Here is a 25,968-nt window from a genome sequence, read left to right as displayed (position 1 = left end):
TGCCTGAGGGAGATGCCTCATGGGCTGGGCCAGATACCTGTTGGCCCCATGTCAACAAGCTGCTGAGTGCTCACGTTGCCAGAAGTTCTGGGCTGACCCAGGACTCCAACTGGTAGGGGCGCCTAGTCCTCAGGCAGTGCGAATCATCAGGTGAGATCGGGACATCGCTGGGGTTGAGGTCTGGAGAGGGGAGTGAGGGACCTAATGGTGACAGGGCTCAGGCAGCTTGAGGAAGGATCAAGAGTAGAGAGGGGAGCAAGGAAGGCAGGTAGATGAGGAGTTGCAGAGACACAGAAAAGGGAAGAGAAGGAACAAAGGGACAAGCAGGGGAGGGGCAACTGAGATTGGAAGACAGGAGGGGAAGAGGTAGAAATTAGGGTCAGCTGCCCTGGGTGTCTAGTGAGTGAGGTGGGCGGCCAGCTGGCAGTGGGAGAGAGCACAGCCTTGGAGCAGGGGGAGGAGGGGAAGCAGGAGGCAGCTTGTTCACGGCTCCCAGGTAGAGATGGAGGGCTGCTTGGTTCAGCATGCTTTGCCCTTCCTCTGCTCCATTCCCCTGTGACCTGGACTCCGTAGCAACCAAGATCAGCAATTCTGGGTCTGTGCTGTCCAAGATGGTAGCCACTGGCCATGTGTGCCTATTGGCCAGTCTGAATTGAGATGTCACCAGTGTAACATACACACCAGATTTTAAAGACTTACATGAAAAATAAACTCTTTTTATTTTTTATATTGGTTACATCTTGATAATATTTTGGATATGTTCAGTTAAATAAAATATATTATTAAAATTAAATCACCTGTTTCTTTTTTACTTTTATAATGTGGCTACTAGAAAACTCTAAATTACACATGCTGCTTGCATTTGTGGCTTGCCTTATATTTCTATTATTAGCACTGTTCTAGGGCATTTGAACTAGAAAAGACCCCTGAAAACCTCGTTTTATAGATGAGGTGATTAAACCTTAGGAGCTCATTTGTGGTCACCAGGCAATTGTGGCAGCACTTAGACTGGGTCCAGGTTTGTTGATCCCACCGCGCAGGGCTTTCTCCACAAGCTCAGGCTGGCCAGGCACATGAGAGGTATACCGGCTGCCCCCATAGCTACCTCTTGTCACAAGTCCAGGGCCATCAACAGGCCTGCGATTGCTCTGGTAGGGAAGGCCACTCTGGTAGGGAAGGCCACTGGTGATGGGCCCTGTGGACCAGATGACAGCAGTCACACGCCTGACCTCCGCAGGAGCTGTCATTGATCCAAGCGCTGAGTCGGGGTGCTGGGAACTGGGAAGAAGAGAAGTCAAAGTCCCAGTCCTGGTCTACATGTCACATCACAGTTTTCAAAACAGTTTCAGAGTTTATCTCATTGAAACCTCCTTAGGTGAAGTTTTCAAGTGAAGATGTTATTCCGCCCACTTTGGCAAGCTCTCCTTTCATTTCTTCCTGTTCTGTGTCCATTTGTACTCTGAGCTTTCAAACTTCTGGTTGGCGTTGTACTTAAATATTTGCAAATGCTTGTTTAATTATATTTAATTACTGCTGGGATGCTTTTTAAAAAGTATTCCTCTCCTTTATTTATTTTTGGGGGAGTATTTTAATTTGTTATATTAGTTCACCACTCATTTTCTGTTTTATCTTTTCAGAAAATGTAGGCCGGGCGTGGTGGCTCACGCCTGTAATCCTAGCCCTCTGGGAGGCCGAGGCAGGTGGATCGCTCAAGGTCAGGAGTTCAAGACCAGCCTGAGCGAGACCCCGTCTCTACTAAAAATAGAAATAAATTATCTGGACAACTAAAAAATATATACAGAAAAAAAAATTAGCCAGGCATGGTGGCACATGCCTGTAGTCCCAGCTACTCGGGAGGCTGAGGCAATAGGATCGCTTAAGCCCAGGAGTTTGAGGTTGCTGTGAGCTAGGCTGACGCCACGGCACTCACTCTAGCCCGGGCAACAAAGTGAGACTCTGTCTCAAAAAAAAAAAAAAAAAAAAAAGAAAATGTGAAGATATGCCAGTTCTATTTTTAGTTCTTTGAGAGATCTCCACACTGTTTTCCATAGAGGTTGTACTGATTTACATTCCCACCAGCAGTGTATAAGTGGTCCATTTTTGATCCAGCAATCCCACTACCGGGTATCTACCCAAAGGCAAAGAAATCATTAAATCAAAAAGATACCTACACTTGTATGTTTATCGCAGTACTAGTCACAACAGCAAGGATATGGACTCACCCTAAGTATCCATCAACAAATGATTGAATAAGGAAAATGCAGTGTGTACATATACCATGGAGCACTACTCAACCATAAAAAACAATGAAAGCATGTCTTTTGCAGCAACGTGGATGGAACTGGAGGCCGTTATCTTAAGTGAAATAACTTAGAAGCAAGAAGGCAAATGCCGCATGTTCTCACTTATAAGTAGGAGCTAAATAATGTGTACACATGACATAGAGAGTGGAATAATAGCCACTGGAGACTGGGAAGGGTGACAGGGTGGGAGGATGCGGTGGTAAGGAATGCAAAGTTACTTCATGGGTGCCATGTGCACTGTTTGGGTGATGGTTACACTGAGAGTCCGGACTTCGCCACTATGCACTATATCCATGTAACACAACTGCACTGGTAGCCTCTAAATCCATAAAAATTGAAATGAGAACTTTGAAGATATGTCCATGGACTTTTTCTGTCCATAGTAAAATAAATGCGTAGGATCTTCCTAGACCAGCAATAGCAGGTGACTGTATTGGAGTGAGGGATGATGGAGTGCTGTTGGTTGTTTATTTGATTCCTAGTTCACAGGAACTCTCTTCTGTCGGTGTAGGTTGATCTTATGGGGACCGTGTAGCTGGTCTCACGGGCTGTAGGTGGGACCTGTCCCCTCTGTCTATGCCCTTTGGCTTATGAACACTTGTCCTGGCCTGATGTTTGGAAGTCTTTCCCCGACCTACTGGGTGTCCAGTAATTGTCTGGTATTTTCTTGTAAAGTGTCTGTATACTGGGGTCAATGCCTATTCTGAACTTGGAATTAATATTTGCTCCCTTGCTGTCCTGACTGCCAATGCAACAGGAGCTTATGTTTCACAACAGTCCAATTCCTCACCCCGCATCCCAGCCAAGCTGCTCGAGGTCCCCCTGGGCAGGCTGCACCCCCCCAGCTGGTTCCCTGTGGCCGGGGATCCATATTAGACATTATGTTCCAGATGAAATACCCTTATTAAAACTGGGAAAGTTGGTCTAAATCAGGTTACCGAGGTGATGGGGGGCAGTAGGAGCCGAGGTGCGGTGCAAAAGGGAAGGGTAATGGGAGTGAGAAAACTGAAGTAGTCTGGACAAGTTTTCCACATACAATGTAGACTCCTAACGTTTGCATTTAGGGAAGGACACATCCTAGTTCTTGCCAGCCTTTCCTGCTCCTCTGGTGACTGTCTTGCCTGGACGGTCCTCCTTGGTTTGACCTCTCTCTATGATAGAGTTTCTGCTGCCTGAGCCCACCTGCCCGCAGGCTGCCATCCTTAGATCCTGACCTGCTTGGGCCAGGCCAAACCCCATCCCTAAAGAGGAGCAACTTCGTTGTCCCCAGGTTCTTGTCCTGAGCTGACCTGGGCTTCCCTATAAAGTTTTTAAAAATTTTTTATTGTAGTAAAATTCATACAACATAAAATTTACTGTCTTACTTGTTTCCAAGTGGCACGAAGTACATTCACATTGTTGTGCAATCAATTCCCAGAACGTTTTCCTCTCATCAAACTGAAGCTCCACATCCTTTAAACAGTAACTCTCTGTTGTCACCTGCCCCTAGCCCCTGGCAACCACCACTCTACTTTCTGTCTCTGTGAATTTGACTACTCCAGTTACCTTGTATAAGTGGAATCACACAGTATTTGTCTTTTTGTGACTGGCTTATTTCACTTAGCACAATATCCTCAAGGTTCGTCCATGTTGTAGCATGGGTCAGGGTTTGCTTCTTTTTAAAGGCTGAATAATATTCCCTCGTACATATGTGCCACATTTTGTTTGGCCGTTCATCTGTTGATGGGCATTGCATTGCTTCCACCTTTTGGCTATTGTAACGCTGCTATGAACATTAGTGTACACGTATCTTTTTGTGGGCCTACTTTCAATTCTTTGGGTATATACACAGAAGTCGAATTGTTAGTAATATGTTAATTCTATTTTTATTTTTTGAGGAACCACCATACTGTTTTCCATAGTGACTGCACCATTTTATATTCCCACCAGTGGGGCACAAGGGTTCCCATTCTTCCACATCCTCACCAACACATGGTTTTTTGTTTTTTTTTTTGACAGTAGCCATCCTAATGGGTGTGAGGTGGTATCTCAAATGATTTGTGGTGTTGAGCATCTTTTCATGTGTTTGTTGGTCATTTGCATGTTTCCTTTGGAGAAATGACCATTCAAGTCTTTACATACTCTGGACATTAACCCCTTATCACATATATGCTTTGCAAATATCTTCTCCCATTCCATAGATTGCCTTTTCACTCTGTTGATCCTATCCTTTGATCACAGAAGTTGTTCATTTTGATGTAGTCCAATTTATTTATTTTTTCTTTTGTTGCCTATACTTCTGGTGTCGTTTCCAGGGGATCATTGCCAAATCCAATGTCATGAAGCTTTCCCCCTATGTTTTCTTATAAGAGTTTTAGGTCTTATGTTTAGGTCTTTTGATCCATTTTTTTTTTTTTTTTGAGACAGAGTCTCACTCTGTTGCCCGGGCTAGAGTGAGTGCCGTGGCATCATCCTAGCTCACAGCAACCTCAAACTCCTGGACTCAAGCAATTCTCCTGCCTCAGCCTCTCAAGTAGCTGGGACTACAGGCATGCGCCATCATGCCCGGCTAATTTTTTCTATATATATTTTCAGCTGTCCATATAATTTATTTCTATTTTTAGTAGAGACGGGGTCTCGCTCTTGCTCAGGCTGGTCTCGAACTCCTGAGCTCAAACAATCCGCCTGCCTCGGCCTCCCAGAGTGCTAGGATTACAGGCGTGAGCCACCGCGCCCGGCTGTTTTGATCCATTTTGAATGAACTTTTGTATGTGGTATATCCACTATCAGTTTTGCTGGGAACTCCCAACATGTAGCAGTGGCGACACAATGCAGTTAAGAAAAGAACTTCCTCATTTCCGCTCTTGGATTTCAGCTCCAAATATGTCTTTCCTCCCCTTCCCCAACAAACACTTGCCCCTAGTCATGAAAGAGGCCATAAAAATGTAAGAAAACCAATGCAAAAATTTATATTTTATTTGAATTCAAAAAATTTAAAATTGCTTTCAAATTCAGGAAAGTACCATAATGCAGGACCCCAGGGGGGGGAAGCCTCATATACAGAGACAGATAAATTAAATGTATATACTGCAGACAAGCCAGGAAGGTGTGTAGATTACATATTTACAGCACTCGATGTTTTCTGAAAACCATATTTATACATTTTATTACATTTACAAAAAAGGCTTCCACTACCATTTACCTACAATAATGAAAAAAAATTTACACCTTTTTTCTTTCTTTTTTGGTACTGTACAAACTTTGTATAATAAAAATATATCTCTGTACAAAAGATTTTTTTTTTTAATTTTTGTGTTTGTTTTACTTTTTTTTTCCTCTTGGGATGGTGGTGGGTGTGTGTGTGAATGGTGGGGGACAGAGCCTGGTCTGCCCTGTTCCCTTCCAAGCCGCTGGAGGGGCGAGAAAACGCCAGGTGGAGAGGGTGACACACAGCAGGGGGCCGGTGCCCCACCAGCAGGTGCTCCTTGGGCATCTCGTGGGACTTTACAAGGAGACACAGGGGACGGGGTGGAGGCAGGGCTGGGGCAGGAGTCCACTGGGTGGTGTAAGAGGAGGGTTAAGAAGGGGAAGACAGCGGTCAAAGAGCTTCCTGCCTTTGCTCCCAGGGGAAGAAAGAGATGAGCGTGTTTGTTAATCTGCATCCGTCCTCTCCCGCCAGGCCTGGGGTGCCAGGTCCCAGTGGGGTGCGCCAGGGGTGGGGTCCTGCCATTGCCAGCCTCCATTGTATCTGCCAGAAATGGACACTTCTCACTTTACTCCAGCCAACCTTAACATCAGTCAGAGCTTGAATTGTTCCAACCCAGAATTTGCTTAAGAACCAAGTGTCCCTGCCCCTCCACTCCCACATTTCTATTTGTTATTTCAATCTGTGACATGAACATCTGAGGCCAGCATGTCACACATGCACAGGTGCCTAAGCCCATGGGGACCTTCCTGAGGACAGAGGGAGTGGCTCTAAATGCCATACTTTGATTCCTAAACTGGTTAGCTTCCCAACAATACCCACGTGGAATTTATTACTGACCCAAGCACAATGAAGCTGTCAAAATAAATCTAAGCCACCTGCAAGGAGCTGGCGAGTGTGACTCGCAGTCACTCCATTCCTTAGATTCAGGAGCTGCCTGGCCCTTTGTCTGCTATGGTCAGGGGCTGCTGGGAGCCCAGGGGCCAGCGCCAGCTGCAGGAGGCCTGGGGTGCCGGGTCCTTGCCCTGCTGCTGCCGGGTGCAGAGAGCAGATCCCAGACAGAACACATGGGTCCCCTGCCTGGCCTGCCAGACCTGGCCATAGTAGATTAATCTGCTTCTGCCTGTCCTGGGCGCCCTTTAAACTGGGCTTTCCGGCTGCTGGTGTGCTGGACTTTGGGTCAGACCAACCTGGGCTTGTCTTCTGAGTCCACACTACCTCTGTGGTTCATGTCTCCTCACCCTGCTGGGCTTCTGTGTTCTTATCTAGAAAATGGGAATAATAGGCCCTATGTTTTGGTGATGTATGGACTGGAAATAACGTAGGTGGATGTCAGGCACAGAGAAGAAGCCCAGTGCACGGTGGCCGTCACTTTCGGGTCCCGGGGCTGACTTTCTCCCCTGTCCTTCCCAGCACCCCCTGCCGTCTCCAGACCTGGCCTCTCCATCTGGGCCATAAACTTGTTTTCTCTTCTCCTTGTCACCGACAGCCAGACTTGATCCTGGGCTCCCGGCTAGACTCCTGCCCTGTCCCCACCCCACCCCAACAACCTGCCCTTCCTTCCCAGTGCTGCCTTGGACCCAAATGACTTTTTAATCCACTGGGCTTAGAACACAATAAAATTATGTTTGGAAAAAAAAATGAAGAAATTGCTTTCCGAACTATTTCTGAAGACTTATTTCCTGCCCTTGGGGTAATCCTTGCTGTCACTGTGAAGATGGGACAGTCCATCAACAGATGGCTGGTTCCTGCACACTGACCACATGGGACGTGTCCTACGGGTCCAGTCGCTGTGTCCTTGCACGCGGGGCGGGCGGGGGGCGTGGTGGCTGCCAGAGCACTCTGCCTCCCTGTCTTCGTCTCTCCTCGGCGTTTGTGGGGAGCAGGGCACATGGCATCTGTCACACACACTCCTCTGTCCGAAGCCTTCGTGGTCTCTTCCACGGGACGAGAAGGAAGGAGAGGCGTGTGTGACTGTGTGTGCTCAGGCCCATGCACACACATGCACACCCACAGGTCGCAGGTCGCTCTGCTCTTCCAAATCCATGGACGTCCTTCCTCCATCTGCAGCAAGTCAGGGCACATGGGAGGCCCCTCCAGGGCGGTGGGCACAGATGGTGGCAGGGCAAGGGCGCGAGTCCCAGCAGTAGCGGACATGGGTGGAGACAGACGGAGATGGGCGCCGGGCGCTGTGCTCGGGGGGCCTGCGTCCTGCCCCGGGGGAGCTGGGGACAGAGAGAGGCGGGCACGGGGGTGGGGGATGGGGACGGGGGGGAGGGGAGAGGCAAAGCAAGGAAGGAGCAAAGGGGAAAGAAGGACAGAGAACTGGTCGCCTCCATCTGCATCTCTCATGTTCAATCTTCCCAAACCGGGGCTGGGGTGGAGGGGGGACGACACACAGCAGAACGTGTTTTTCTGTTGTCTTTTTCCCTGGCAGGGCCGGCGAACCCGTGTGGCACAGCACGCCCACTGCCTGGGGCCACCATACTTTTAGGGGTCCAGGAAAACGTTTTATTTTCATTTCTTTCAAAATCAGAAGAAAAAAAGGAGTAGAAAAATAATGGATACGTAACAATGGGTCCAGCGTGGATTATATTCATCTTTATAATAGCAGAGTTGTAAAGTATCATTTTTAACACTTTTTTTTTAACGGAAGAGGGGCCCACAAATGTCAAAGCACAGCCCTGCTCCTTGTCCCAGTGCTCACCGACCCCACAGGCCTCACTGCTTCCCTAGGGAGGGTTTTTTATTTTTTATTTTATTTTTTTAGAGTCGGGGGTCTTGCTCTGTTGCCCAGGCGGGAGTGCAGGGGCACGATTGTAGCTCACTACAGCCTTAAACTCCTGGGCTCAGGCCATCCTCCTGCCTCAGCCTCCTGAGTACCTGGGACTATAGGCATGTGTCACCATGTCCAGCAAATTTTTTGCTTTTTGTAGAGATGGGATCGCTCTATGTTTCCCAGGCTGGTCTCGAACTCTTGGCCTCAAGGGATCCTCTCGCCTGGCCCCGAAAAATGCGAGGGTTACAGGTGTGAGGGTTTTTATTTTAATTGTAGCTGTTCTTGTTAGGCATTGTTTGAACTTACCACCTAATCACTCATTTTGAACATACATGTGTCTGCTCAGTGTGGCTCTGCGTGTGTCCCCTCCCTGAGCCAAGCAACGCTTTCTCTGTGCTGTGGCTGCAGGCAGAAGTGGTCAGGGGGCCTCACTGCTGGCAAAGGGGCAACTTCAGGGCTGCCTAGACTTGGAGCCACACGCCCCAGCTGACCCAGAGGTGACAGCACTATGCACACCGGCAGCGGGGACTCTGTGGAGGGCAGGTGTGGAGCAAGGTGGGTGTGTGCACGTCCCGGGGCTGTCCTGTTCTTCCTTATACTGCTCAGCAATTCACGTGGTGACTTGATGTTCAGGTTGATCACTGACCACCCCCAAGGCCTGATTTACCTCCTCAGAGGGGATTTTCCTTTTTCTTTTTTGCTTCGTATTTATAAAAGTTTTGAATAGGAAAAAAGGTAGGAAAAAGTAAAGGTTGAGCATAAAGATGCAACCTCAGGAATAATGCTGGCATGTTATAACAATGCCACTGGAATCATTTAGTGATTTGTCTGGAGAGATGTGAAAAGATGGGGAAAAACTCTTTCAATAAATTATTTGGATACAAGAGTTATCTTCATAGATTCTGAAACTAATTTTTATCTGTGTAAACTATCTTAACATTGAAAATTTTAAGCTTTGACTTAAGGAACAGGACTGTGTCAGCCCACGCACTGTGCTCTCTGTGATGGTTACTTTTCTCTGACGACCTGCCTGGGCTACGGTGCCCGGTTGTCTGGCCAACACCCATCTAGATGTTGCTGTGCGGTACTGTTTAGATGCGATTAGCACTGGACCGGTAGACTGTGAGTAAGGCAGACCACCCTCCACAACGTGCGTGGGCCAGCCCGCCAGCTGAAGACCCCAAAAGAAAGAGGCGCCCTGGACAGGAGGGAATTCTGCCTCCACCTGCCTTCAGACTCAGGATGACATCAACCGTGCCGCAGTTTCCAGCCTGCCAGCCCCGCCCTGTGGATGTCACCTTGCCAGCCAATTCCTTAAAATATTAATAACTCTCTCTCTATATAAATATATCCATTTATATATCTATATGTATGACATATCTATATATAAATATATATACATCTCTATCTATAGATGTATAGCTATAGATGTATATACATCTATAGAGAGATGTATATATATTATGTGCATAGTGTGTATATATACACAATATACCTACATATACACACATACCCATACACACATATAGATATGCACCTTTGTGTATCTCTGTATATCTCCAGAACTTGGCCTTGACTCAGAGGAGATATATATATATATATATGTAATATATCTTCCATTGGTTATATTTCTCTGGAGAGCCCTGGCTAATACATTCTCCTTGGACATTTTGTCAAGCCCAAGGGTTAAGAGCACAGTCCCTGGAGCCAACCAGCCTGGGGATGGATTCTGACCACACTCTTTAGTAGCTGTGTGATCTTGGTCAAGTAAATTCATTACTATGCACCTGAGTTTTCTCACGCAGCGCAGGGATTCAGCATGTGAGATGGCAGAGGGCTGGACTCAGCGCCTGGCGCAGCTGTGCTCAGTGCAGGGCCCTCCTCCAGCTGGGTGTGCCTGTGCTGGGTGTGCCACTCCATGGTGCGTGCATGGGTCCCCGCCTGTGTCCCCTGTGGCCCGTCTGCCTCCCACATCCCCATCTCACCAGCTGCTGGAGGCGGGGCTCTCGGTGGCGGTGGAGGCGGCCGGGCCGGGTGGCTATACCGCGGTACACACTGTGCTGACTGTGAACTCCGCCTCGCTGGCCATGATGTCTGTGGGCTGGATGTTGCGGTCATACATTGGGTTCTCGAACGTGGCCCGAACATTGGTGTTCTCGTGGCCAGCATAGCCATTGAACGGGACTTTGGGTCTTCTCCTGGGATAAGAGACAGTGACACAGAGAGGCTCAGGGATCTAGAGAGGGAGAGGTGGGGAGAGAGGGAGGCTTCTTCCTTCCAGAAGGTTACAGCTCTCCTGAGCCAAGAAGGCTCCACCTGGTGCCCGCCTTGCTGCCCTCCCCAACCCTGCACCCTCCTCCCCGCACCTGTGCTTGTAGAGATAGAGCAGGAAACCCACCCCTTCCTCCCCTCACCTGTGCTTGTAGAGCTAGAGCGGGAAGCCCACGCCCTCCTCCCCTCACCTGTGCTTGTAGAGATAGAGCACGAAGCCCACGCCCTCCTCCCCTCACCTGTGCTTATAGAGATAGAGCGGGAAGCCCACCCCTTCCTCCCCTCACCTGTGCTTGTAGAGCTAGAGCGGGAAGCCCACCCCCTCCTCCCCGCACCTGTGCTTGTAGAGCTAGAGCGGGAAGCCCACCCCCTCCTCCCCGCACCTGTGCTTGTAGAGATAGAGCACGAAGCCCACGCCCTCCTCCCCTCACCTGTGCTTATAGAGATAGAGCGGGAAGCCCACGCCCTCCTCCCCTCACCTGTGCTTGTAGAGATAGAGCACGAAGCCCACGCCCTCCTCCCCTCACCTGTGCTTATAGAGATAGAGCGGGAAGCCCACGCCCTCCTCCCCGCACCTGTGCTTGTAGAGATAGAGCACGAAGCCCACGCCCTCCTCCCCTCACCTGTGCTTATAGAGATAGAGCGGGAAGCCCACGCCCTCCTCCCCTCACCTGTGCTTGTAGAGATAGAGCGGGAAGCCCACCCCCTCCTCCCCTCACCTGTGCTTGTAGAGATAGAGCACGAAGCCCACGCCCTCCTCCCCTCACCTGTGCTTATAGAGATAGAGCGGGAAGCCCACGCCCTCCTCCCCGCACCTGTGCTTGTAGAGATAGAGCACGAAGCCCACGCCCTCCTCCCCTCACCTGTGCTTGTAGAGATAGAGCGGGAAGCCCACGCCCTCCTCCCCTCACCTGTGCTTGTAGAGATAGAGCACGAAGCCCACGCCCTCCTCCCCTCACCTGTGCTTATAGAGATAGAGCGGGAAGCCCACGCCCTCCTCCCCGCACCTGTGCTTGTAGAGATAGAGCACGAAGCCCACGCCCTCCTCCCCTCACCTGTGCTTGTAGAGATAGAGCGGGAAGCCCACGCCCTCCTCCCCTCACCTGTGCTTGTAGAGATAGAGCACGAAGCCCACGCCCTCCTCCCCTCACCTGTGCTTATAGAGATAGAGCGGGAAGCCCACGCCCTCCTCCCCTCACCTGTGCTTGTAGAGATAGAGCGGGAAGCCCACGCCCTCCTCCCCTCACCTGTGCTTGTAGAGATAGAGCACGAAGCCCACGCCCTCCTCCCCTCACCTGTGCTTATAGAGATAGAGCGGGAAGCCCACGCCCTCCTCCCCTCACCTGTGCTTGTAGAGATAGAGCGGGAAGCCCACGCCCTCCTCCCCTCACCTGTGCTTGTAGAGATAGAGCGGGAAGCCCACGCCCTCCTCCCCTCACCTGTGCTTGTAGAGATAGAGCACGAAGCCCACGCCCTCCTCCCCTCACCTGTGCTTATAGAGATAGAGCGGGAAGCCCACGCCCTCCTCCCCTCACCTGTGCTTGTAGAGATAGAGCGGGAAGCCCACGCCCTCCTCCCCTCACCTGTGCTTGTAGAGATAGAGCGGGAAGCCCACCCCCTCCTCCCCTCACCTGTGCTTGTAGAGATAGAGCGGGAAGCCCACGCCCTCCTCCCCTCACCTGTGCTTGTAGAGCTAGAGCGGGAAGCCCACGCCCTCCTCCCCTCACCTGTGCTTGTAGAGATAGAGCGGGAAGCCCACGCCCTCCTCCCCTCACCTGTGCTTGTAGAGATAGAGCACGAAGCCCACGCCCTCCTCCCCTCACCTGTGCTTATAGAGATAGAGCGGGAAGCCCACGCCCTCCTCCCCGCACCTGTGCTTGTAGAGATAGAGCACGAAGCCCACGCCCTCCTCCCCTCACCTGTGCTTATAGAGATAGAGCGGGAAGCCCACGCCCTCCTCCCCGCACCTGTGCTTGTAGAGATAGAGCACGAAGCCCACGCCCTCCTCCCCTCACCTGTGCTTGTAGAGATAGAGCGGGAAGCCCACGCCCTCCTCCCCTCACCTGTGCTTGTAGAGATAGAGCACGAAGCCCACGCCCTCCTCCCCTCACCTGTGCTTATAGAGATAGAGCGGGAAGCCCACGCCCTCCTCCCCGCACCTGTGCTTGTAGAGATAGAGCACGAAGCCCACGCCCTCCTCCCCTCACCTGTGCTTATAGAGATAGAGCGGGAAGCCCACGCCCTCCTCCCCTCACCTGTGCTTGTAGAGATAGAGCGGGAAGCCCACGCCCTCCTCCCCTCACCTGTGCTTGTAGAGATAGAGCGGGAAGCCCACCCCCTCCTCCCCTCACCTGTGCTTGTAGAGATAGAGCGGGAAGCCCACGCCCTCCTCCCCTCACCTGTGCTTGTAGAGATAGAGCACGAAGCCCACGCCCTCCTCCCCTCACCTGTGCTTATAGAGATAGAGCGGGAAGCCCACGCCCTCCTCCCCGCACCTGTGCTTGTAGAGCTAGAGCGGGAAGCCCACCCCCTCCTCCCCGCACCTGTGCTTGTAGAGATAGAGCGGGAAGCCCACGCCCTCCTCCCCGCACCTGTGCTTGTAGAGATAGAGCGGGAAGCCCACGCCCTCCTCCCCGCACCTGTGCTTGTAGAGATAGAGCGGGAAGCCCACCCCCTCCTCCCCTCACCTGTGCTTGTAGAGATAGAGCGGGAAGCCCAGCCCCTCCTCCCCGCACCTGTGCTTGTAGAGATAGAGCACGAAGCCCGCGATGATGAGGGCAATGAAAGGCACCAGGATGGCGGCTGCCACGGAGCTGCTGTTGGAAGCAAAGTGGCGGCCGATGGACTCGGGGTCGGACTCCAACAGCCTGAGGTCTGGAAAGTCCCAAAGCACAAAAATCTCACATCACAGCGACACAACCTGAGGTGTCGGCCCCTGTCGGCCACCCTATGCCACCACACACTCTGGGGACGTGGGGCTGAGCTTGGATATTCCTTTCTCCAGCTCAGCGGGATGGGGGGGGGGCAGCGAGCCCATAGCCGCCACCTGCCTCCTCGCACACAGCCCCGGGAGAGTCCCGCATGCTTCTGCCTTGTGTTCAGATCACAACCAGTCCCGGGGGTGACGATCTGCAGAGGGACCTGCCGTATCTAAGACCCAATGTCCGTTGAGCTGGGGGCTGTCACCTCAAGGGCTGAGTGTGACACTGCTTGGCAGAGGTCGAGAGTGTCATGCACGGGTGTTTGCTCTGGGAGAGAGATTCCATAGCTCTGGTCAGAATCTCAAAGGCGGCCCCGATCCACAAGAGGCTGAGCACCGTCTCAGGCCGTGGAGTCCCCAAGCCCTCCCCGCCCCAGCACCCACGGTTCCTCTCCCGCCCTGCGAGCTCACACTCCCAAGGGGCAGATGCTACTTACCAAGTCTTTGAAAGCCGAACTGCCCAAAGCCTTGGCCCTTGACGGAGCCTTGGTAGATGAAGGTGCCTCCGGAGGACTCCGAGGAGACCTGTGACGGTGTGGAGCAAAAAGAACAAGATGGGAGGTGTGCTAGAAGGATCTAGAATTCCTGCTGGCCAGATCATGCCAGGCCAAAGACACGCTCATTGGCACGTGCTGCCAGACCAGCTGGCGTCACCCGCCGACCTGCTGCTCCAACACGCAGACCTTTGCCCACACCTAGGCAAGAGGGGTGCGACTGACTAGCCGGGGTGGGGGGCACCAGCTACTTGTATGAGGTGGGGGGAGGTTTATTTTCTACTGGTCACATCACTTAATCTGTCTGTGCTGCGGTTCTCATTTGGAAAATGGGAATAATGACAGTAGCTATGTCACAGGGCCGCTGTGAGGATAATAATACGGATAGTGTTAGTATAGACAAAGTGCCAAGAACCCTTAATTGACAGGCCTTAGATATGTGTTGGCTACCATCTCTAGGATGAAAAACTGACTTTGGGGCACCATGGAACAAACATAACCATGATTAAAATGTCCCTGGCAGATTAAAGGCACTTTGGAGAGGTCACCACAGTTCCAACAGCTGTGAATGTTTTGGAGGCAGTTGGGGACTGCTCCCCTCTGCCACTGTGCTGCAAAATGTTCCCGTGCAGCCTGGGGCCTCAGCTGCCGTGGACATGCTGTGAGGCTGCTCGTGCCACCGCCTTCTTCTGACCCTTGCTCCATTGCTGGGGCAGCCTGTCTCGTGTGCTCTAGGCTGACCGCCCCACCTGTACCCCCAAACACACCCCACACCCTGGCTGGCTGGGGCCCCGATGGTTGGTGGCTGCCCTAGGCCATTGCTGCAGCTGCTTCTGGCCCTCCAGAGCCCCATCCTCATCTTGCCCTGGGCCTGCACTCCACGTCCCCACTCTTCCCATCGTGCTGGATTCTCTTGTTCCTGCATAGCTTTGGGACCACCCCTATTGAAACCGGCCTGTCCTTGGATCTCCAAGGGGGATCATAAAATACCCTCGGGTATACCAAGGAATTACCCATATGTGTCAGCCCCGGGAGAAGCCTCTGGGTTCTCTTTACATGCTTATAAAGCAAAGTCACTGGCACCACAGCCCCCCACCAGCCAGTCCTGTCCATGAGAATGCACTGTGTCTCCCCAGCTCTCTGCTGCTCTGGTCCACTGTGACCTCTTGCTCCTCTCTTGCCTTCCACTTCCAGCACCAACAATCTAATCCATTAGGGACTCGGCTTCCAGCTCAAGAATGCCCTCTAAAGAAATAAGTCTTTCCCACAGGGAATGCAAGAGAGTCCTATCCCTCTCTCCATGTCCTGGTCTCTCAAGCTGTGCGAAATCATCCACAATCCACACCCTCCAGTGTGAGTAGATGTCCGAGGTAGTCACATGGGACTGACCACCTTCTCCCAGCTCCCACCCACCACACCATCACCTTCGACGTGCTTGAATTCCCTCTTCTGCCCTGACCTCCAGTCCTTGCTTTCTGCTCCAACAGCAGAACTTACTCCATCTCTCTCAGATGTGGGGACGCTCTGGCCTCTGAGTCCTCTGCCCTTTGTATCTTTTCCTTTGCCCATTTCATGAGCAATGAGGGCTCCCTGCTGTCCTCAGTCCTGGCCCCACAGGAAACCTCCTCCCAAGTTTCCATGTTGATCTTAGGCGTTTCCACATCCTTCTGTCCCTCTCTTCCCAGCAGTGACCTGGGGATTGCGGATGTGGGGCAGGGTATGTGCGGGCCAATTTGTTGAACTTACGTGCCCATCTAAAGCCCAGTGATCATCTTTGAACTTGTTCACAAAGATCTCCGCAGGCCCTGTAATCTGGTAAACCTGGAGCAGGAGATGGAAATCTTCTTTCTTGTAAATTCCTGGGGACAGGAAGTTCAGGGGGCACACTTGAAAGCTCTGGGAACATTTCAGAACCCGAATTTGTGGGTATGTGGATGTGAGTTTCTGAGTGGAATTTCAGGTGTAGATGTTAATATAAACACTCCCTGTGTACTTTTAAGTAGGTAAGTCTAGTGTTGCATGAGAGATTGTAGAGGCTGAATGTGAGTATACACAAGAATGTGCGTTAATAACTGGATTACTGGGTTGAGATTGTGATCCTGTGTACACATGTACGTGTGAGAGTATAATTTTGTGTATTGTAATCTGTCCATTAATGCACTGGTAGGCTTGTAATGTGGCAGGTACAGGGATGTCTGAAGGCACGCGTGCACATGGGAGAACGTGAGTGTGTTTACGACTATGTATGAGAGCAAGTGAGTGAATGTGATTGTGCAGCTGTGTAGGTGTGTGCACGTATGAATGAGTAGATAGGATTATATGTGGGTTGTGTATTAATATGTTCAATCTCTCATGGATGCATTTTTCTATCCATCTATTCAATCAACATTCATTTTCTAAGATAGTTAATTTTTATGATTATAGAAAGATTGAAAATTGGGTACATTTTGGAAAATGCAGAGATTCATGAAGAAAAATAAAATCTCTTCTGATTGCACTACTAAGAAATGACCACTGCTAATATGCTGGTGTAAATACTTCCAGTTTTCTTTATGAATATAATTTTTTCTAAAAAAGAGAGTCTTTTGAAAAATACATTATAATGGATACATTTCCCCAAAAGTTGGCATAGTATTTTATCCAGCAGATATAGTATTATATAATTAAAATACCCATTTCTTTATTTTTGGGACATTTGCTAGTTCCAGTTTTTATGTACTACAAGTGTCCCTGTAATGGGAACATCCTTTACCATAAATGTTTGCCTCCCTTCATGTCAATTTCTTATGATAAAAATGTTAGAAATGTAATTAATGGGTCCAATCATTTTCAAGGAACATGACATAAATTGCCAAATTGTTTTCTAGAATTGTACTATTTGAGACTTTGAACATTGCTGAACCTGACCAACACTAAGGTTTATCACTTTAAAAAACTTTGAGTTGACAGAATAAGTGGAAACTGACATTTTGTGTTTACTTTTATTTTCCTTTTGATTACTACTGAAAAATATTTTTATTTTGTTTGTTGACTGATGGTACTTTGGCTTCTAAGACCTCTCTGCCCCTATTTTTGGCTCAGTTTTAGGGATATCAGTCTCTTTTCTCTTTGTTTGTGAGAGTTCTTTACATATTCAAGCTATTAATGTTTGCAATCTAACCATTTCCCTTTCGACAGTGGCACTTTATCAGGCAAACAAATATGAATAGACACCTCCCGTTTCCCTGACCACCAGACACGTCTGAGCCTTGCACAACAGTCCCATGCAATGACATTGCCCATCCTTGCAAAGGGGTGTGCCCATCCTCCCTCGCCACCTACGCTGCTGTCACAGAGGTGGCTTGCTCCTTACCAGCCAAGTGCAGCTCCACACCACTGTGGTCAATCATGGTGGCGTTGACCTTGCTGTTGGCCACCTGGAAACCAGTCACTCTGAGCATGGCTGGCTGCTTCTTCCCCTGGTACTCATAGGCCCCTTTCCACAGTGAATTCTTGGCAAAAACATCCCCAGGAACTAGAGGAATTGAGAAACAGATGTGAGAGGGACTTTGTGTGTGCTGATAGAATCGGGGCTACCTGATCCCAGTTCACTACTTGAAATCGTTTCCTTTTTCCCAAAGCTTAACATGTGGGGAGGATGGTAGAATGCTCTGGCCCCTTGTGATCCCCTTGTGTCTCGGAGCAGATGGGTGGAGGTGATTGAAATCAGCATGTCGAGATGTCTGCACTGCCGTGCTCATTGCAGCGCTATTCACAACAGTCAAGATAGGGAAACAACCGAAGTGTCCATCAGTCAATGCATCAGTGGATAAGGAAAATGCAATATAAATATATATACACAAGAGAATACTACCCGGCTTTTAAAAAGAAGGAAATTCTGTCATTTGCAACAACAGGGATAAACCTGGAGGACATCAGGCTAAGTGAAATAAGCCAGGCACAGAAACACAAGTATGCATGATCTCACACATATGTGGAATCTAAACAAGTGAACTCATAGAAGCAGAGAACAGAACGGTGGTTACAAAGGCTGGGGTGGAGGGTGTGAAGATGTTAGTTAAAGGGTACAAAGTTTTAGTTAGAAGGAATAAGTTTTAGTGATCTATTGCACAGCGTGGTGGTTGCAGGTAATAATAATGTATCACATATTTAAAATTGCTGAAAGAATAGATTTTAAATGTTCTTGCCATAAAAAATGATAACTAGATGAGATGATGGATAGGTTAATTAGCTTGATTTAATCATTCCACAATGTATACATATAACATCGCATTGTATCTCATACATACATTTATTATTTTTCAATTAAAAATAAAATATAAAGAAAGAAAGGAAAAGAGAGAGGGAACTATAAAGAAGTGAGAGAAGAAGAAAAGAGAAAAAAAGGAGTGAAGAGGAGACAGGGAAAGTTGGAGACTGGGAAGAAGTGAGAAGAGAGGAAACTACCACGTCAGTACGGCGCAGTGGGCAGGAACACGGGCTGATGAAGTCAGACAGAGCTGGATTATAATCTTAGCTCTGCCACTTATCAGTTGTTTGATCATGTGCAAGAGCCTTAAATTTCTCACCTGTACAGGCTACACTTGTAGTCCCTGTGGGTAGGAGTCATCCCACTTAACTTATTAGGGTTAAATGATCTAATGTAAATTGTATGTTATATAATGTTTGGTTATAAAAGCACCTAATAAGTGATAGCTACTAAAATTGTCATTTACCCTTGTAATAATTCTGTATGGCAAGTATTATAATCACTATTTTTTTTTTTAGACGGGGTCTTCCTCTGTCACCTAGGGTGAAGTGCAGTGGTGCCATCATAGCTCACTGCAGCCTTGAACTCCTGGGCCCAAGTGATCCTGATCCTCCCACCTCAGCCTTCCAAGTAGCTGGGACTACAGGCATGTTCCACCATGCCTGACTAACTTTTAATTTTTTTGTAGAGATGGGGTCTTGTTATGTTACCCAAGCTGGGCTTGACCTCCTCCCACCTTGGTCTCCCAAAGTGCTGGGATTACAGGCATGAGCCACTGTGCCTGGTCTATGATCCCTATTTTACCAAAAGGTAAACTGACGCTTAAAGGTGAAGCTCATATGGCCACAGACACAGCTGGTCAGTGACCACAATGGCACTCAAATTGAGTTTAGAGTGCCAGATCTACTCTTGTTTCCTGTGTCATACACATGCTGATGCAGAAAATAACAGTAGAAGGTTCAAAAATGGATGTGGTGGTCTGTAAGATTTGCCTTGATCAGGCCATGCCTGTAGTTCTGTGTTCAGGTCTGGATGTGACACTTTCAAAGACACAATACTTGTCTTAAAAATGTAACCATTTCCAGGATGCTCCCTGAGCAGGACTGGGTCTATGTGTTTGTGTTGACTACACCCTGGTTGGTCCTGTGCCAGGAGGGGCTAGATGCATGGTTCTAGCGCTGGAAGCTTTGGATACGTTTCTGGAAGGCCCTAGCTCTCTCTTCTGGATGAGTTTTCTGCTTCCTTCAGGCTCACTTCCTCCCAAAGCCTGCCTGGGCTGGGGAGGTGCGTGGGGAAATCTGCCAGGGTCTGTAGATAGTTTTCATGCCCTTCCACTGGGCACTCAGCAATTCACGCGCATGATTCTGGCTAGCCAGGTGAAAAAATTAACACCAGCTTTTTAAGCCACCGATTTGGACCATACATACTCGAGGCTTGCGTGAGTGGCGGCTCCCGGGCAGTGTTGACGGGTCTCCCACTGGGCCGGACCACTGCTGGGGAAACAGAACGGAAGGAAACAGGCTCAGACTCTGGTTCACACTCTAGCGGAAAAACAAGGGTCACCTGTCTGACATTAGGTCAAGGGGTTCTTTGAGATCTTGCTTGGGACTTATCTTCTTAGATCAGGAGGTGGATTGCTTTGATGGTCTGGTGATGCTGTAGACCTCTCTCAGAATAACAAAATACAAAGAATTACAAAGGAAATCAATTCTGTCAGTTACAGTTATTAAAATGTTAAACAAGACATTAGGATATGGTTGTACATATGATGCCATACCACTGCATTAAATATCAGGATTTAGCAGCAAGTATAGTAACAACCATAATCTTGAAGTAGTCAGCAACATTAACGATATTTCACAATATTGGTAACAATTGTAAAGTAACACAAAAATGTCTGCAATTTCTACTGGTGACAAATTTATAAGTATTGCCAACAATACTATAGGTTGTTGTCTATATTCAAAATTAAAGGAAATGTGAAATTTCAGTAAGAGGGAAAAGAAAGCAAAGATGTATGTTTTCCCATCCTAGTCCACAGACTCCCTGAATGCCTTTATCAAAAACTTTGGGTTGAAAGCCCCGTCCTTGACTGTGCTTTCCTTCCAGATGCCGTGCATGAAGGAGGACCGTCTACCCATCAAAGGTGAGCCCCTGGAGCCCTGGTGGGTGTGTGGTGGAGTGCTTTCCTCCCTTGGAGGGATGGTATTAAGACTGAGAGGCCTTCACAGGCAAAGGCAAAGGCAAAAGCCTTGGGCCTGAGCCAGAGAGCCTAGACTTCAGGTCCCAGCTGTGCCGCTTAATGATTGTGTGACCTTGACTAGTCACTTGACTACTCAGAGTCTTTGTCTTCTCATTGAAACATGGAAAAATACTAAAACATATTCACAGGCCTATGCTGAATAAATTAGGTTATGAATATGAAAGTAATGGTCAGTCAATATTAATGTCTTTTATTCTTTTTCAGAGAAACAACAGAAAATCTGCCTTATCATCAAGTAAGGGCATACTCCCCACTGTTTCCCTTGGAGAGGAGACACAGGGCTTTAGCAAAACCCCTCCATCTCTGGAGGTCAGCTCTGAGTATATGGAAAGCCATGGAGAAATTTTCCATAGAGACTGAGTGAGAGTACACTTCTGAACAGAATGCTTTATCGTCTCAGGGTTTGTAAGATGAAGGGAGCAAAGAGGGAGAAAGCATTTTATGTGCAAGGCACTGTGCTAGGCACTTATTCATGTTATCTCATTTACTCCTGCTCTTGAAACCATGAAGTAGAGATTATTGTCCCCATTTGATAGAAGAGAAACTTGCTGAGAGGCAGAAAGGTGAAGGGGCTTGCTCAAGATCATACATCAAGGGGTTGAGTTGGGATTCAACTGCATCTACTGCAGCTAAAACATTTTATATTTTAAAATATGAGTACCTATAAATAACATCAAAAAGAATAAATTACTTAAGAATAAATGGAACCAAACAAGGCAAGACTTGTATACTTAAAGTTATAAAATACAACTGAAAGAAATTAAAGATTTAAATAAATAGAAAGACATTGCATGTTCATAGATTGGAAACCTTAACATTGTTCAGATGGTAATACTCCCCAAATTGATTTATAGATTCAGCACAAGCCCTGTCAAAATCCCAGCTATTTTCCAGAAATTGACAAGCCAATCTTAAAATCGATATAGAAATAAAAGGCAAAAGAACAATCTTGAAAAATAAGGACAAAGTTGGAGGACTGACAATTCCCAATTTCAAAATGTACTACAAAGCTAAAGTAACCAGGGCTCGGTGGTGATGGCATACACTAGTCACAGAGATTGGTGGAATAGAATAGAGAATCCAGCTATAAACTCATACATTTACGGTCAAATGACTTTTGACAGGGGTGTCAAGACAATTCAATGGGGGAAAGAATAGTATTTGCAACAAATGGTGCTGGAACAACTGGATATCCACACACAAAAGAATGAATTTGGACTCCAACCTGACACCATAAAAAACTAACTCAAAATGGATCAAAGGTATAAATGTAAGAGATAAAACTATAAAACTCTTAGTGTAAAACATAGGCAAAAATATTTGTGACCTTGGGTAGGCAAAGTTTCTTAGATATGACAGCAAAAGCATAAGAAACCAAAGGAAAAATAGATAAATTGGATTTCATAAAAATTAAAAAGTTTGGTGCTTCTAAGGATACCAACATAAAAGTGAAATGACAACCCACAAACTGGGAAAAATTTGCAAATCATGTATCTTACCAGGGCCTTGTATTTTAAATATATAAAGAACCATAAATAGACAACCAAATTAAAAAATGGACAAAGGATTTATATAGACATTTCTCCAAAGAAGATATACACACATAAAAAGATGCTCAGCATCATTAGCCATTAGTGAATATAAATAAAAATTACAATGACACAGGCAACAAAAGCAAAAATAGACAAATGTTACATCAAACTAAAAAGCTTCTATACAGCAAGGAAACAATCAATAGAGTGAAGAGACAGTTTATGGAATGAGATAAAATATTTGCTAACTATACATCTGATAAGAGGCTAATATCCAAAATATATAAAGAACTTAACTCAACAGCAAGAAAATAAATAACCTGATTAAAAAATGAGCAAAGGACCTAAATAGATAATTCTCAAAAGAAGATATACAAATGGCCAACAAATATATAAAAAAAAGTTCAGCATTACTAATCATCAGAGAAACGCAAATTAAAACCATAATGAGATATCATCTTATACCTGTTAGAATAGCTTTTATCAATAAGGTTAAAAATGACAAGTGTTGGTGAGGATATGGAGAAAAGGGAAGTTGTGTATACTATTGGTGAGAATGTAAATTAGTACAGCCACTATGGAAAACAATAAGGAGGTTTCTCAAAACATTAAAAATTGAACTACCATATGATCCAGCAATCCCACTACTGGGTATATATCCAAAGAAAATGAAATCAGTAAGTCAAAGAAATATGTGCACTCTCATGTTTGTTGCAGCATTATTTACAATAGTCAAGATAGAGAAAAAGCCTAAGTGTCCATCAATGAATCAGTGGAAAAAGAAACTGATATATATATATATATATATATATATATATATATATATATATATATATATCTCATATCATATCATATATATATATTATATGTGTGTGTATATATATATGATTTGTCCTTTTTTGTTTGGCTAATATATATATATATATACACACACACACTGGAAAACTACACAGCCTTAAAAAGAAAACACATTCTGCTATTTGCAATAACATGGATGAACCTGGAGGACATCATGGTAAGTGAAATAAGCCAGGCACAGAAAAACAAATATTGCATAATCTCATTTATATGTGGAATCTAAAAAAATTGAACTCATTCATAGAAGCAGAGAATAGAATGGTAGTTACCAGGGGCTGGGGCAGGTGGGAGGGAGGAAGTCGAGAGATGTTGGTCAAAGGATGCACAATTTCACTTAGATAGGAGGAGATCTATTGTACAAAATGGTGACTATAGTTAATAACAATATATTTATTGTATAATTGAAAATTGCTAAGTAGATTTTGTATTCTCACCCCCCAAAATGGTAAGTATGTGAGGTAATGGATATGCTAATTAGCTTGACTTAGCCATTCCACAATGTATATGTATATCAAAACATCATGTTGTATACCATATTTGTTTATTTGTCAATTAAAAACAATTGGGTGAAAAAACTCAAGCAAACAAAAAAACCACAATAAGATACCACTTTACACCCACTTAGGATGAATATACTGAAAAAATATGGACAATAATAAGTGTTGACAAGGATGTAGAGAAATTGGAACTCTGGTGCCTTGTTGGTGGGAACGCAAAATGGTGCAGGCACTTTGGAAAACAGTTTGACAGTTCCTCAAAATGTTATACATAGACTTACCGCTGGATATATAGCCAAGAGAATCGAAAACATATCCATACAAAACGTGTAAATGTATGTTCACAGTAGCGTTATTCATAATAGCCAAAAAGTGGAAACAAACTAAATGTCCATCAACGGATGAACAGATAAATGGAAAGTGGTATAGCTGTCTACGGAACACTATACAGCCATAAAAAGGGATGAAATTCTGATCTATGCTATCACATGGACAATTCTTGAAAACAGCATGCTAAGTGAAATTAGCCAAACACAAAAGGACAAATATTAACTATTCCACTAACATGAGGTGTGTAGAATAGGCAAATTCATAGAGACAGAAAGGAAAATAGTAGTTACTGTGGGTTAAGGAAAAGATGGAATGAGAAGCTGTTGTTTAATGAGTATAGAGTTTCTGTTCTGGATAATGAAAAAGTTCTGGAAATGGACAGTGGTGATGGTTATACAATATCATGAATATACCTAATGCCACTCAATTATATACTAACAATTTTATATTATATATATTTTACCATAATAAAAACTTTAAAAAATAAATGTACTTAAAAACCCTTATATCACTATCATATGTGGAAAACAAATATTATTTTCCATAAGTAAAAGAAATCTACTACAGTTCATACAATGAAAACGAAACAGTGTAATTAAATTCTTGCTCTGAAGCCTTCTCCCTGCAGGGCAGGACAGCACAGTAGTTAAGAGCATGATCCTCAAGTTAGACTGTCAGGGTTTGGATCTTAAGCTCTTACCCTTTACCAGCTGGTGGCCTTGGACAGGTTAATTAACTTCTCTGTGCCCCAGTTTCCCCACATATCAAATGGGGATACAAACAGCCCCTGCCTCACAGGTGCCTGTGAGGATGAAACGAGTCAAGACATATAACGTGCTCAGGACAATGCCTGGCCGAGGGTGAGACCAGCTCCTGTAAAGCAGAGTTCAGTGCTATTCCAGCACCACACTGATCCTTTACCCTTGCTCCTTTCACTTAAGACTGGACTCAGACATCACCTTCCCCAGGAAGCCCTCCCTGACTTCTTCCCTGCCCCCTTTAGTGCCCTTATTTGGCGCATCCCCATGTTCCTTCAGGTACTGCTATATCTGATAGCATATCTGTCTGCTCCAGCAGAGCGTGAGCTCCTTTAGGGCAGGGTTGTGCCTGTCACCCCTGAATCTCCCGTTCCCAGAACAGGCGGGGCGCAGTGATGATGCTCAGTTGAAGAACTGAGAATGACTGAATGAAGAAGAGGGGGAAGGAGGCCTGGACATCTTGGTAACCCCAGGGGACTCATGGGTGGGTGCTGTTTAATCACGGTTATAACATGCATAAGGCATCATTCTAGCTTGGTGGGAGAAAGAGCTTTCTCTGCCTGAGGATTAAGCATCGTCCCACGAGAGTGTTTCAGTTCGGGCAGAGGGCAGCAAATACAACTTGGGATTGGTTCAGTATGTGTCTCGTACACTGCTCTGGTTTGGTCTCCTGGAGACTCAACACCTTAGGAAATGAGAAGCAGGACCCAGCTCCCGGAAATCCGGCTTCTTCCTTCTCTTTTGCCCTCTTTCAGCTCAAGGCCAGCCATCACCTTCGGCTTCCCACACTGGACAGGTCACCGCGTGGGCACACTCACCCAGGCAGATGGGCGGCTTGCCTGTCCAGCTGCCGTCCGCCTTGCAGGTGCGGTGCTCGGAGCCCCCCTTGAGGGAGAAACCCTCCTGGCAGGTGTAGATGAGTGTGTAGCCCATGGAGGGCAGGTCCAGGGCCCCGACGTTGGCATGGGTTGGCGTCTCTGGCTGCCTGCAGTGGTGGGCTGGGCGAGAGGAGAGACACTGTTGGACCTGCGAGGTTAGGGGCTTCAGGGGCCTTTTTGACCCTCCCCCTGTTCCTTTCCCTCCTAGGCCCTTTCATGCCCAGCCTCCCCCTCCCCAGTCGTGCCCCCCAACCCCAAGCTCCGTGTCTGTAGGAATGGCCAACGTGGAGGTCAGGGGGACATTGGCTTGGTCAGCCCTGCGGGAGCCGAAGCCGACAGCACTTCTGAGGAAGGAGTCACCGCAGTCAAAAGCCTGATACCTCCACCCTGGGGCCTGGCCTCATAGTTGTCAGTGTTTGCTGCCACTGGATAGTTTTTTCTTTGCTAAGACACAGCGATTGCCTTCCAACATCAGAAAGGCTCTTGTGTGGAAATGTCTTCTGTGAGGCCCCAAGGGGTAAGGACCACAAAGAGACCGATATCAGCCCAAATGAGAGGTTGTGAGCTCCCTGTCATTCAGAGCATTCAAGCA

The 25,968-nt window shown here is 47.3% G+C and overlaps 1 protein-coding gene across 1 annotated transcript in view; it reads right to left on the bottom strand.

Moving 5' to 3' along the window:
• Positions 1-5,240: 5,240 nt before the first annotated feature.
• The window catches only part of CSMD2 (CUB and Sushi multiple domains 2), a 572,570-nt gene continuing 551,842 nt past the window's right edge, over positions 5,241-25,968 (bottom strand). Inside the window, 8 exon segments of the mRNA XM_045548313.1 lie at positions 5,241-7,712; positions 10,252-10,464; positions 13,273-13,411; positions 13,955-14,042; positions 15,758-15,870; positions 17,364-17,525; positions 19,688-19,750; positions 25,317-25,496. Of these exon segments, the coding sequence (XP_045404269.1) occupies positions 10,305-10,464; positions 13,273-13,411; positions 13,955-14,042; positions 15,758-15,870; positions 17,364-17,525; positions 19,688-19,750; positions 25,317-25,496 (905 nt within the window). The 3' untranslated portion in view covers positions 5,241-7,712; positions 10,252-10,304.

The sequence above is a fragment of the Lemur catta genome, chromosome 3 (assembly GCF_020740605.2).
Source record: "Lemur catta isolate mLemCat1 chromosome 3, mLemCat1.pri, whole genome shotgun sequence".
NCBI lineage: Eukaryota > Metazoa > Chordata > Mammalia > Primates > Lemuridae > Lemur > Lemur catta.
Note: the sequence above shows the minus strand (reverse complement) of the source record. Positions and strands in the feature narration are given on the sequence as shown.